Source organism: Rhinoderma darwinii, chromosome 3, assembly GCF_050947455.1.
Source record: "Rhinoderma darwinii isolate aRhiDar2 chromosome 3, aRhiDar2.hap1, whole genome shotgun sequence".
Classification (NCBI taxonomy): Eukaryota; Metazoa; Chordata; class Amphibia; order Anura; family Rhinodermatidae; genus Rhinoderma; species Rhinoderma darwinii.
Genome location: NC_134689.1, coordinates 185,950,419 through 185,965,397, shown reverse-complemented (window position 1 = coordinate 185,965,397; position 14,979 = coordinate 185,950,419). Strand labels below are relative to the sequence as shown.

Sequence of the window (14,979 nt, the reverse complement as noted above, 5' to 3'; positions counted from 1 at the left end):
GACGCCTCCCTGATGGTATTGCGTGATGGATAAGTATCTTCCTGTATTTTTCAGCATTGAAGACACCCTTAATCCTGACCAAATCCTCAACTCAATTTGCTGAAATGCAGCCCCAAACTTGCAAGGAACCTCCACCATGTTTCACTGTTGCCAGCATACACTCATTATTGTACTGCTCTGCAACCCTTCGGGGAACAAACTACCGTTACAACAAAATATTTAAAATTTTGACTCATCAGTCCAGAACACCTGCTGCCATTTTTCTGCACCCCAGTTCCTATGTTTTCATTCATAGTTGAGTCGCTTGGCCTTGTTTCACGTCGAAGTTATGGCTTTTTAGGCACAATTCTTCCATGAAGAAAACTTCTGGCCAGACTTCTCCAAACAGTAGATGGGTGTATCTGGGTCCAACTGGTTTCTGCCAGTTCTGAGCTGATGAATGCTCGACATATTACGATTTTGAAAGGAAGTAAGCATGATGTGTCTTTGATCTGCTGCACTAAGTTTCCTTGGCCGACCACTGCATCTATGGTCCTCAATGTTGCCAGTGTCTTTGCGCTTCTTCAAAAGAGCTATAACAGCATATCTTGAAACCCAAGTCTGCTTTGAAATCTTTTCCTGGAAGGGAGCTTACTGATGCAGTATAGCTACCCTGTGTCTTGTTGCTGTGCTCAGTCTTGCCATAAAGGACCTGTGACATAAAACTATCTTCTAGAACCTCACCTTTGTAGCAGAGTTTGGCTGTTCCTCATCCAGTTTTAAGCATCCTACACAGTTGTTTCTGTTACAGTTAAAGGGGTTTTCCCACCAGAGACATTTATGACACATCCGCAGGATATGTCATAAATGTCAGATAGATGGGGTCCCACCTCTGGGACCCGCACCTATCTCCAAAACGGGTCCCCTAAACCTTGTTCAGCCGCTGTGTGTTGCTGAATGAGGTCTTTTCCGACCATGAAAAATGTTATATGGTCGTGAGTTATGTAAACAGCATAACTCGCTGAGCTACACTGTTTCCGTAACTCCATTAGTAGTGAATGGCAGTTACAGAAGCAGCTTAGCATGGGAGCTATGCTGTTTCAGTAACTACTATTAAGTTCTATGAGACTTACGTAAACAGCGTATCTCCGCCAGTCACGCTGTTTACGTAACTCACAACAATATAACATTTTTCATGGTCGAAAAACACCTCATTCAGGCGCAACACACAGTGGCTGAACGAGGTTTAGGGGGCCCCGTTCAGGAGATAGGTGTGGGACCCGCATCTATCTGACGTTTATGACATATCTTGTGGATGTTGAGCCGAAAATAGGAAATTTTTGAAGCAGCACAAGTCCCGAGTTCCTGGTGCGGTGCACGCTGTCAAGCCAGGCAAACCTTCTCTGGCATAATGTAAGTTCTAACAAAGCAGTAGGACAACAGCAAAAGTGTCTAAAAATCTTCAAAAAGGTTTTATTGTCAAAACATCTTGTAACAAACAAGCCTTGAGAAAGACCCTTCCCCTCCTGCGGGTCGAAACGTTGCCTGTTTGTCGCAATATGTTTTGACAATAAAACTGTGATGTTGTCCTACTGCTTTGTTGGAATATCCTATGGATGTCTGATAAATGTCTCTCGTGGGAAAACTCCTTTAATGATTGTGTTTCAACCTACATATGAATCATACACCTGACCATAATTGTACAAAATCCATGACTTTGTGCATGTGTATCTAGAAGAATTGATGGTGTTTTGAAGGCAAAGGGTGGTCACACCAAATATTGATTTGATTTCTATTTTTGTTTCTGTTCATACACTTTGTATATTGTTGATTGATTAAAAAAAACTATTAACACTTCTATTTTTGAAGGCATTCTTACTTTGCAGCATTTTTTTGAAGACTGCCTAAAACATTTGCACAGTACTATATATATATATATACATATACATATATATATATATATATATATATATATATAACCTCCAAAATACGAGACAGCACTCCGGTATTTGTGAAAAAATAGGATCACTTTAATGCGACGTTTCAGCCCTGCTCCATGGGGCCTTTCTCTGCTTGAGAAAGGCCCCATGGAGCAGGGCTGAAACGTCGCATTAAAGTGATCCTATTTTTTCACAAATACCGGAGTGCTGTCTCGTATTTTGGAGGTTATTGGTTACTGAGACACTGGTCAAGTGTCCGAACGGGAATCTTTTGCACCCCCTACGGAAGGAACGGTGCTGCTTTTTCTCTTTGTTTATATATATATATATATATATATATATATATATAAAATATATCTCAAAGATGAAGCAGCACTCCAATGGTGAGTACAAGTATGGACTAAAACAGACATGTCAGGAGAGGTTACATAGTTACTTAGTACGGTTGAAAAAAGACACATGTCCATCAAGTTCAACCAAGGGATGGGAAAAGGGAAGGGATGAATCAAAAATTGTACACATTGACATAGGAGCTGATATTTTTTTGTTCTAGGAAATTATCTAAGCCTTTTTTTTAAAGCCATCTACTGTCCCTGCTGTGACCAGCTCCTGCGGTAGACTATTCCACAGATTCACAGTTCTCACAGTAAAGAAGGCTTGTCACCTCTTCAGATTGAATCTAATTTTCTTTAAATGGATAGAGTGCCCCCTTGTCTTTTGAGGGGGTTTTACATGGAACAGGTTTTCACTATATTTCTGGTATGGGCCATTCAAATATTTATATAAGTTAATAATGTCCCCCCTTAGGCCTCATGCACACGAACGTAAAAACCCGTCACGCAGGACCCGCTGACACTAAACCCGTCAGTTCAGCTGACCTGAGGGATTCAGGTCTTGGCAAAAGATAGTGCTGCTCTGTATACAGGATACAAATCAGCTGTATATCAAAAAGTAAAAATCATTTTTAATAAAATTGACTTTAATGTGTTCCATCAGGTTTCTGTCGGGGGGTGTACATCGTTTTACCTATTATCTCCAGTAATCTCTGCCGGATCTGCGACGGAGTGCCCTAAAGGAGCCTCCAATGCAGATGTGAACGAAGCCTTATTGTTAACAATTGTAGTCAGTAAAATATATATATAAATACAAATTCCTCAATTATACTGATTTATATATATCTTATATTTTCAAATAAGCAGAATCAAGGAATTTATATTTACATATATATTTTACTGAATCAATAACAATAGGTAGAGCAACAATAATGCTTAATATGATTGTAGGAAAGGGTTGTTAGCACAATAGCCTGTAAATGATTAAAGAAAACCTGTCACCTCTCCAGACATGTCTGTTTTAGTTAATACTAGTATTCCCCGTGAAATAACAGGACTGCAACATCTTTTCTTAGAACTATGCATTGTGCCGTTCCTCTGTTATTCTTCCTGGAAATTTATGAATAACTTAACAACTGGGTGTTACCATTTAACTTCTCACTAGTGTGTGTGTCAGAGGAAACGGAGTTATATCCATATATGCAGTCCATAGTCACAGATTACATGTGACATGATGGGTTTTTCCAGTTCAGTTCATGAAATCCACATGTATATGCAACTTTTCTGCAAATGTTCATGATCAAAATCTTAATTTCTTTGCATAAAAGAGAAGAAAGATATGGGATGAAAAAAGCTGCATGAATAAAATTGTGTGCAAGTCCTATGACACAATGTGTATAACCCTAGCCTAATGTTCTTATTATTGTCTTCTAGCATGTACAGTAGTATTGCAGAGTTGAATCCTGTTAGGCGATAGAAGTAGAAAATAAAATTTTACAATACTTAGGACTTTCTCAAGTTTCTAAAATTCAGTCTCTGATATACCTACCACATGGCTTGGTTCTATAAAACACATATATCAGTTTAGTACACAGCTGTACCAACCAAGTATTTTTGGAAAACCAGCCTTAATTTACCATAAAAATATACTAATATATCTGCTTAGTTCCATAGATGAGATGCTTTCATTCTAACAAAGAATCTCTGGACATAGCTGATCACCGCGTGTCCAGATCCGAAGAACCCCTAATAACAGCTGTGTTTTCCATGGTGAGTCGCAGCCGGCCAGACATATCCCCTGCAGGGGAAATTAAGTATTACATGGAGGACATTCAGATATTTGGCCATCCATGTAATACATAGATAGCTCTTGCCTGCCAGTGCAAGAGATGCTTGTTAGCGGCTCCCTGTACTGGCTCAAAAAGGTCATATAGACAGTGGTGGTCCTCAATGGACAACCCTACAAGTTACCATTATTTAAATCCTTAAGACTGTCTTACTTTGTAGCCATAATAATTTTATAAAATGTTTCCTGAAGATTATTTTCCTAAGTGTTTCAGCTAGCTGAATGGAAAAGAAATGTTTTGGAATACTTGCCCCATTAACTACTGCACATAAACCTACCAACTCACATTCCTTGTAAAAACTGTCAGGACACGCTATGAGTTGTAGTGTAACAAACAGATAAAGGAACGCAGGTTGGATACTGCTGAGCTATAGCTTTGTAACTTTTCCTTGTTTATGGTCATTTCCAGACGAGTTGTGAATCACAGCCTAAATTCTGTGTAAGCAACTTAGATTTAATGCCTTAAATTGTAGGTTTATATTGATCATTTTAGAGCTTATACGTTAACATAATCATCAAAAAATGTAAGTAAAGTATTTTTGCAAATAAATTGATTTCATTATCTTGTACTTGTTAGAGGTCATAACCCGAACATCTTAGCTGAACTTCTATAATGCAATACCAGAACTGAACTGCATTATGGGACAGATTTTTTTTCTACATCAAACTACAGTGCATGGTGTTAAAGACTACACATCTTAGGCCCCATGCACACAACCGTTGTTTTCATCCGTAATTACGGATCCGTAATTATAAATGAAATTGCGGACCCATTCAATTCTATTGACCATGGACACTTTTCTTTATACTTATGAATATGCGTTTGTGCCGTAGAAAGGATCTGCAAAATATAGAGCATGTCCTATTCTTGCGGCACGGACTCGCCCATAGAAGTCTATGGGCACTTCCGATGTATTTCTGTAGCCGTAGGATCCGTATTTGCGGACAATAAAAACACTTACGGTTGTGGGCATGAGTATTTAGAATGCAATAAGCACAGACACTGAACAAGCAGGGAATCCTGAGAAATGTGAACTTAACTTTCTGCAGATTTGAAAATACAGCTGTGGAGGAGAATTGCCTATTATAAAGGCTGAAACTCAGGTGAAGTACAAGAAAAATAAAATTATTTATTAACAAAGTTACTACAGGGCGCTATACTGTACAAAAGCAGCTGCCCTTGACTGTTGGGAGAAAGGAGGTGTACAGATACCTGATGGCAGTAGGGGTAGGGGTTATCCTCTTCTTGCGGCTTTGGTCAAGGCATAATTGGCCTACCCCTGGATGCTGAGTGGGGTTAGTGATATTGTTATATTTAGTACTACCTCACCCAGCGTCCATTACCTGATGCCATCTGCCCACACTCCCTACCTAAAATTGTTATAAATGTATGCTTGAAGTATGAAGAAAATATTACTTCTGGTATTTGTTACATGATTCTTAATGTTGGTCTCTTTTGCAGTTGTCACAACTGGAGGACAGGAGAGCCTTATAACAAAGAACACCATGTTTGAACAACAAGCATATGCCCACCGCAGTTTCAATATATGGCATTTTAGAGGGTTTGTCTAGTTGATAAATCCCATTTTCATATAACCTGTTAGGGAATTCTGAGTTAATAGAGGGCGGGCGATCCTCTGTTCAGGATAGTCATCTCTTGGCCAGAGTGGAGAGCGAATACAAAGAGTAAATGTTCAAAGTAAGAAAAAGATCGGCACTGCTTTGGCTCTTGGAGCACTATAAGTCTCAGTGATCAGACGACCGCATAAGTCTAAACGGGTTCAATTGAATCCACAACAGGTGGTGCTCAGTGGTGTGATAAGACAAGCACAGGTACAATAGTAAAAAGTAGAAAAAAAATCCACGGCACTCACCATTCAGTTGAATTTTCATTTAAATGGGTACAAAAATTGCACTGCAATAATATATTTATGTGAAACTAAGTAACTTACTTATATACTTTCATTTAAAATTCTGTACTAAATGGTGCAGTTCAAACCTCGTGAATTGTTCCCGGAAGTGCTGAAGCTTTTATAATAATAATAATGCTCCGACACGGCCCCACGTGACTGAGCTCTTGCTTCATGTGCTGTTCGTGAACATGACCGCAAGGGGCTGTCACATTGCCTATTGCTTGAGCCCCAAGCAGAGCATCAGCTAGCAATTTGATCGGGACGCCAGCCCTGCTCCCAACATCCATATTTTGTCAATTCAGGGGTTTCTTACCGCTGGAGTTCCCGAGCATAGCATCTGCCAGGGGACTACAGCACTTCTGCCAAAGTCACTGTCAATGTCCATATATGAACAATGACGTCGGCAGCAGTACTGGAGTCCCTGAGCAAAGCATTAGCTGATGCTCTGCTTGGGAACTCAAGCGATAGAAAACCCCTGAAGTCACTGACCATATATGGACAGTGATGTTGGGAGCAGGGCTGGAGTCCCCAGGCAGAGCATCAGCTGATGCTTTGCTCGGGGACTCCAATACTGCTGCCGACGTCATTGTCCATGTATGGACAGTGACGTTGGCAGAAGTGCTGTAGTCCCCAGGCAGAACAGCAGCTGATGCTGTGCTCGGGAACTCCAGCGATAGGAAACCACTGAATTGACCAAATATGGACGTCAGGAGCAGTGCTGGAGTTCCGAGCAAATCGCTAGCTGATACTCTGCTCGGGACTCAAGCAATAGGCAATGTGAAAGCCCCTTGCGGTCATGTTCACGAACAGCACATGAAGCAAGCCCTCAGTCACATGTGGCCTTGACGAGCGTCATCATTATTAGAAAAGCTCTAGCCATTCCGGGAACAAATCATGAGGTTAGAACTGCAGCATTTAGTAAAGAATTTTAAATTAAAGTATATTAGTAAGTTACTTCGTTTCACATAAATATATTATTGCAATGCAATTTTTGGTCCCCGGATAACCCCTTTAATGTTGCGGCAGACAAACACAGGCAGTATGGATGTGGAGCATAAGGCATTAAATTAAATTAAAATTCAACTAAATAGTGAGTGTCGTGGATTTTTTTCTACTTTTTACGACTACAAATAGTGTCTCTAGCTGTGGAGGACCTGCCCTGTCCATGCATTACATAAACAACTTACTGATTTGAATCAGCACTATGTAATGCTTAATTTCCCCTGTGGAGGCACTGCAGGAAAACTTAACACGAAGGATCTGTTCACATTACGTTTGAGGTATAAGTCGAAGGATTTCCCAACATCTACCTCCAACGGAAGGCTGCAAAGTATGCTACTATATAGGCATTCAGTAGGATACGTCACCAATAGGCTCCCATTGTAAACTAAAATGTTTTTCTGCATTTCCCTGAATAATTAAGTGTCTACTAGTCTATTTTATAGTGAATAAAAAGATATGCCGATGCATACTGGCTCAGCATATGCCAAAATGACAATCTTTTGGCATATCCTGGGGGAATGGGGCCCTATGGAGACTTGCTGTCATGTTTTCCCATATATTATAGCTGATCACTGGGGGTCCCAGCAGGGGGACACTTTTTATAAATGCTTATTGTCAGGAAACCTTTCCAGCAAATAGGGATCAAAAGCAGAAAGCCCTTTTATTGCAATAGCAAGGCTCTCTTTATAATGTAAAGCAAGCTGTGGCCGACCCCTTTCTTTCATGAAACTATTAGAGTTATGTGGGTATTTATATTTGTATTTATTTGTATTTTGGTGAGAATCTTAATGCAGCCAACACGTAGGTATGACTTTTTTCCAATAGTCTCAACTTTTTATGTAGATTAATACTGAATGTAGCTATATAATATTGTTCAAATTTGGTAAAACAATATTGTACATTTCTGACATAGATGAACTATTTTATTCAAATTGAGCTAGAATTCTGGCGTACATTTTGCATCTTGCTCGCTAAAACGGCGTTGCCTAGAGGGAAAGGGGCATTACCTGCCAAAAGGGACATGACTTAAATGTGCCATATTGCAACAAAATTTTGAAGCAAAAAAGTTGGTCTAAAGTAAGCCAACCAAGAGGTGTCATACAATTAGACAAAAGTTTCTAAAGATACACCAAATTTATCATATAACATGATGCCACTGTGATAAATTTGGCGTTTAGTCTAGTTCTAAGTTATCTAAATTTAGGACAGTATCAATAAAACTGCCCCATAGTTTCCATACTAACTTTGTAAGGGCAGTAACAGAATGACAAGAACTAACATGCAAAAAAGTAAATGGTTAAGTGCACAATAAGGTCAACAATAAATTCTTCTGTTGAGAAAAAATAATGTTATGCATATTAAAATAAATGAACTTGGACATCATCTCGACAAACTAGGTCTATAATAATATTACAATCAAATTCTAGCTCTTCTACTATGAAACTAAGGGCAGGATCACACCTGCGTTGGTATTTCCACTGTTTTGCTTCATCAGATGAGCAGAACAACGATAATACCGGAAGTTTTGGTTCCAATGTACAACGGACACCATGGGTGCCCAATGGAGCCCATTGACCTTAATGAATGTTGCGCTATTGTTCTTTGTATTTTTGGCCAGATATCTGATGTACGTAGACCCCTAACAGTGCCTTCAATGCAGATGCGAACCGGACCTAACAACGCTACTGCTATTTTGCTTTCAACAAAATAAAATTGGTTCATTTTCCCTACCGTGGTCTTCTCCAGACAGTGAAGCAAGTGGTAATGCTGTGTTGCAAATGTAGATCCAGTTTTGGTAATGAGAGCTTGTTCCTCTTCACTGAAACCCTGTAAATCGGAAAAATACAATATTTTAAATAACAGCTTTTTTTTTTTGCTTCAAATAAAATGTGAATCAAATATTAATGTTTATACTTATTTTTTGCATTTTCTAAAGAAAAAAAAATCTTTTTTACCTTTAGCACATTTTTAAAGAAAAATCATTCAATTTTCATGTATTCATCTTGACTTATATTAAAACAATCCTTTACTTCTATGGTGCTTCTGTAGTCAGTCTACTAGAATCTAGAATATGTACTAGAAGAGCATGCAACAAATCTTCTGTGTCCTTTTGGCCTGGGTTCTTTTACATTTAGTCTCAATATATATTTTAATATACCAATGGTATTGAATAACATCTGTCATTGATATATATATTTTATCACTTCAAAGGGGTTGTTTGAGATGACAAAAAAGGTCTGTTTTCTCCCAGAAATTTGCTACTTCTGTCACCATACGGAATCTCTCTGCGAGTCGGAATGCTGGGCAGCCTGGTGTGCGTTGCCACTCGGTCAATCAAAATCCAAGGGCACTATTCGAGTGTGGCCTCTGTGGAAGTTCTAGGTGTTTTCTAATCCTGATTTGGCTTACCGGAGTACTCTTTGGATTTTCCATGGTAAGGCATATGTGCTCTGCCTGAACCCCGTTAACCGACCCCTGGTTGATTCATTACGTTACTGTATACTCCACCGTACCCCATCCCAGTTCAGTCTGACCTTTGTTACCCCCACGGCTAGCCTGACTACATCTACATACACCTGTATTCCCTGCTTATCCAACTACCTTCACTGATACATTTTACCTTGACTTGTTATTGCCCCTATCAACTGTATCTCCAAACTGTCCCTGTGTATTCTGGTTTGACACACACATGACGTTATCCAATGAATCAAACACCAGACTAGCTTAGGGTACCAAAGTCCTGGGTCCAAACCAAGTATATCCAACCAAACTACAGTGTTGTGAAAGGGAGGTCTAATAGGTGAATAGTGTCATTGACCCCTTAACGACTAAGCCTAGTTTGGGCCTTAAGGCTCAGAGCCCATTTTTCAAATCTGACGTGTCACTTTATGTGGTAATAACTCTGGAATGCTTATACCTATCCAAGCGATTATGGGATTTTCTCTGGACACATTGGAGATTATGTTAGTGGTAAAATTTGGTCGATATATCCAGTGTTTATTTGTGAAAAATAGCAAAATTTTGAAAATGTTTAGAAAAATTGTAATTTTTCGGAATTTTTATGTATCTGCTTGTAAGACAGATAGTAAAACAACACAAAATAGTTACTAGTTTACATTTCCCATATGTCTACTATATGTAGGCATAATTTTTTGAACATTCTTTTATTTTTCTAGGACGTTACAAGGCTTAGAACATAAGCAGCAATTTCTAATATTTTGAAGAAAATTTCAAAAGCCTCTTTTTTTTTAGGTTCCAGTTCTAAAGTGGCTTTGAGCGCCTTCTATATTAGAAACCCCCATAAAACACCCTATTTTAAAAACAATACCCCTCAAAGTATTCAAAACAGCATTTTGAACGTTTCTTAACCCTTTAGGCGTTTCACAGGAATTTAATGCAAAGTAGAGGTGAAATTTACAAATTTCTATTTTTTGTCAGAAAATCCTTTTTATTAAATTTTTTCCCTGTAAAACAGAAGGTTTTACCAAGAAACGTAACTCAATATTTATTGCCCCGATTCTGCAGTTTTTATAAATATCCCACATGTGGACCTAGTGTGCTAATGGACTGAAACACAGGATACACAAGCAAAGAAGCACCTAGAGGATTTTGAGGCCTTCTTTTTATTAGGCACCATGTCCGGTTTGAATAAATCTTGTGGTGCCAAAACAGTGGAAACCCCCCAAATGTGACCCTATTTGGCAAACTACACCCCTCAAGGAATTTTTCGAGGGGTATAGTAAGCCTTTAGACCCCACAGGTTTTTGCTGCATTTTGTGGAGTTAGGCTGTGCAATTGAAAATCACATTTTTCCGATAAAAGGGACAAAAGGAATAAAGTAGAAAAAGCACCACAACATTTGAAAAGCAATTTCTCCCAATTACGGCAATACCCCATATGTGGTCATAAACTGCTGGTTGGACATACGGCAGGGCTCAGAAAAGCAGGAGCGCTATTTGGCAACTAGATTTTGCTAGATTGGTTTCTGTGCGCCATTTCGCATTTGCAGAGCTTCTGAGGTACCAGTACAGGGGAAACCACTTAAAAGTGACCCCATTTTAGAAACTAGACCCCTTGAGGAATTCATTGTAGTTTTTGATGCAACTTTTTGATTAGTTTTTTTTTAGTTTTTTTTTTAAGAGGCGTGGTGACTAAAAAACAGCAATTCTACTATTGTTTTTATTCCATTTTTTTCAGAGTTCACCGTGCGCTATAAATGACATTCACTTTATTCTGCGTGGTGATACGATTAGGGCAATACCATATGTTTATAATTTTTTTTACGTCTTATGGCGTTTGCACAATAAAATACTTTTATAAAAAATAAATTACTTTTTGTGTTGTCATATTCTAAGAGCCATAACTTTTTTATTTTTCCATCAAGAAAGAGGTGTTAGGGCTTGTTTTTTGCTTAACGAACTGTAGTTTTGATCATTACCATTTCAGGTAAATGTGACTTTTTGATCTCTTTTTATTCCATTTTTCTGAGGTGAAGTGATCAAAAAAATTGTGATTCTGGTATGATTTATTATTACTTTATTTTACGGCATTCACCGTGCAGGATAAATAACTAAATACTTTTGTAATTCAGGCCGTTATGGACGCGGCGATACCAATTATGTATAGTTTATTTATTTATGTATTTTTTTTAATAATAAGGGACTGATAAGGGAAAAAGGGGGATTTTTACTTTTATTACTTTCAAACTTTTATTTTTAGCCAACTTTTTTTTTGTCCCACTAGGGGACTTGAAGGCAGGAGGCCGTTATCACAATTCTAATACACTGCACTACATGAGTAGTGCAGTGTATTAGAGCTGTCAGCTACTTACTGACAGCAAGCATAGTGGGTCCTGACTGTGTCAGGACCCACTGGGCTTTCGTAGATGGCATAACGAGATGCAATTTTTAGGCCTCCGGTTGCCATAGCAACCATAGGCGCCCGCGATCATGTTGCCGGGACGTCGATGGTGGTTTATCCCCTAAGAAGCCGCAATCGCTATTGAACGTGGCTTCTAAGGGGTTAATCAAGACAGCAGTTGTCACAGGTCCTGTATATGCCGGGAGGATGGCCGAAATGGCCGTTCCTCCTGTGACGTACTATTCCGTCATGGACCGCAAACGAAGCGCTCATCATGACAGAATAGTACGTCAAGGAGCGGGAAGGGGTTAAAGTGGATCATCATTTTCATACTATAAGTCCTGAAACACTGTTAATGCTGCTTTAAAGTAATTTGTAGGGTTTCTAGCAATAAAAAATACATCTTTCATATTTTTTTTGCGTTCAACTGTCCCCCTTGGTGCTGATGCTAATCTGTGCTGCTGGCAGGGGCGTAGCTATAGCTGGTGCAGGGGTGCAGTTGCTACCAGACACAGGTGCCAGAGGGAGGGCAAAAGCGCATCTGCCATATGAAAGTGTTATAAATGGTACATGGGAGGCCCTGTTACAGGTTTGCACTAGGGCCCAGGAGCTTCGAGTTATGTCTCTGGCTGCTGGGAGAGGGGCTGTGAGTAGAATCAGTGTTCTTCTCCCTCTGGCAGCTGACAATGTAGTCCCACCTTACTCCCCCTGCAGAAGGAGTCTTTTGAGCTCTACTGCCATACTACTGCAGTGGCTCTGCTCCTTTCCTGTCAAGCAGGGAAGGAAGCTATTTCTATTGGCTGCTCTGAAATAAAAAGAGGATCACTATGCAGAGAACTGGCTGTGAGGAGAGTGACTGAGCATGCGTTTCCACTAGCATTCAGCAAATTAGATGGACGTGCACATTGCTATACACTTTGAACACCAGGTGGCGCTATACTATGTAGGTAAATGTCATAACTCTTCACTGGAGCTTATTTTTTTAACAGCATGTAAATGGCAAAAAATTTTTTTAAATCTATACAATGAATATTATATTCAATGGTGGGACACCCTATTTAAGATTGGTTCAATCCGGAGTATTGCAGAAACCCAATCATTACATACCTTGGACATGAGTGATGCTATTTTTAAAAAAATTATATTTTAATACACCCCCTTTAAATTAAGACCATGTGATGATCATAAGGGCCATTAAAACTATCATTAAAATAAAAATAAAAAACACAAAACTCCCTAAAAAAACAAACAAAGGACCACAGATTTTTACTATTCATCAAACCTACCCTTTCTAAAATTACAGGTTGCGTTTCATTCGTTTTTATGCATGGTTATGAAAGATATATGATTGTAGCTTTCAGTTTTATTTTGCTATCTAAATTCTGCTGAGTAAATGACCACTACAATCACCCGATCAATGATCCCTTTTTAAAGGCTGTGGACACATTTGGGGGTCTTTTTAAAAAAAAAAAATTTTTAATGCATTTATTTAGAGATAAAAAAAACACTTCTGTGACTTTTTTTTAAAAACAAACAAACACTTTTTCACTTCTGCAGAACCATCTGAACATTAATAGTTAAAGTAATTTAAGAAATACGGGCCGCTAGCAGAGAAAAAGGACTAGAATTTGAAACCAAGGATTAAAAATTGAGCTCTGTTCCATTCAGCTATCACTAAATAGTGCAACTGACATTAAGCTTTTAAAGATCTGGACACCTTTGTAGCCTTTTTTTTTTTTTATTGAAATGGATTTATTTATTTAAAAAACACATTTGTAGTTGACTTTTGTTTAAAATGCACTGTTTCACTTCTGCAGCTGTATGTATCAAAGTAAATAGTTGCTGCAAAATGCCTTTATGAGCAGAATTCCTCTGTGAGCTGCACTGACAGCTTCGTAAAGCAAAGTAAATCCACTTTAACTTGATCAGAATGTTTGTTTTTATAGGGTAAGGCCACACGGTGCGTCGCTGATGCGGTTTTGTTAAGTTTGAAAACGGCACGCGGTCAACTGCATGCGTTTTTTGTCTCCGTAATGCTGCAGTTCTGTTGCATTTTTTAAAGAAAATAGTTTATACCCGTGTGGAAGTTTGTTAGGTGCTTCCTGTATATAGTTGATTACAATGCATTGCAGAACTGTAAGGGTAAGGCCACACAGAGCGGCCCTGACACGGTTGAGACGTGGCCAACAACTGCGCTGGCACTATGTTAGGCGCGGCTGTCAAATACCTTGTTAAGGGATATTCCGGTTACAACAAGTTAGCCCCTATCCATAGGGTAAGGGGTAACTTGCTGATCGGTAGGTGTCCGACAGCTCGGACCCCCACTGTTTACAAGAAAGGGGAGGCAGAAGTTGCCTGAACCCTAAGTTTGAATCGGGCGGCAAGGCGCTCATGCCCACTGCCGCTCCATTAATTCTCTAAAGCAGCGCCGGAGATAGCCAAGTGCAGCGTTCGGCTTTTTCCGGCGCTGCCATAGAGAATGAATGGCATGAGTGACCCGCCACTCGGTTAAAACTTGTTGTAAACTGCAAAATCCTGCAGCCATAAAGGGTGTATTCATTCATGGCCGCACGATTTTGCAGATAAAGGGACGTTTTACCCACATTAACGTGCGTCCACTAACAGGCGATATGACAGTCGCACCGAACATGGTGCCGGCGCGGTTGTTGGCCGCGTTTCGACCATGTCAGGGCCACTCCGTGTGGCCTTATCCTTCAGCTTAGTTCTGATCAAGTCAAAATAGATTGAGCAGGAGCGGCTGTCAGCGGAGCCTTCAGCATCAGATTTAGTGGTCATGTTGCGTTTTGCTTCTTACGACTACCACAAAATTGCAGAAAAATGACAGTCGGGGTAAGGAAAAACGCGCATTGACCACAGCATCTGAATAAGGTCTTAGCCTTACTTAGTAATATGAGACTCTGAGAAGTTAGTTACAGACTGAATTGTACTACAGATAGAAAATAGGTTTGAGTGGAAGGTTTGGTTTAGACACTAACAAAACTCAAACTTTATTTTCCTTTACAAGGCACCAGAACTTCAATATGACCAACTAATAATCTTTTTTAGCGTTGATTCAAAAATTCTACATTTAATTGTATTATGAACTC

The 14,979-nt window shown here is 39.3% G+C and overlaps 1 protein-coding gene across 1 annotated transcript in view; it reads right to left on the bottom strand.

Annotated features, from left to right (window-relative positions):
- Positions 1 to 14,979, bottom strand: part of KCND2 (potassium voltage-gated channel subfamily D member 2) — a 471,742-nt gene that overhangs the window by 59,546 nt on the left and 397,217 nt on the right. Inside the window, exon 4 of the mRNA XM_075857140.1 lies at positions 8,744 to 8,839. Within this exon, the coding sequence (XP_075713255.1) occupies positions 8,744 to 8,839 (96 nt within the window). The remainder of the gene's footprint in view (positions 1 to 8,743; positions 8,840 to 14,979) is intronic.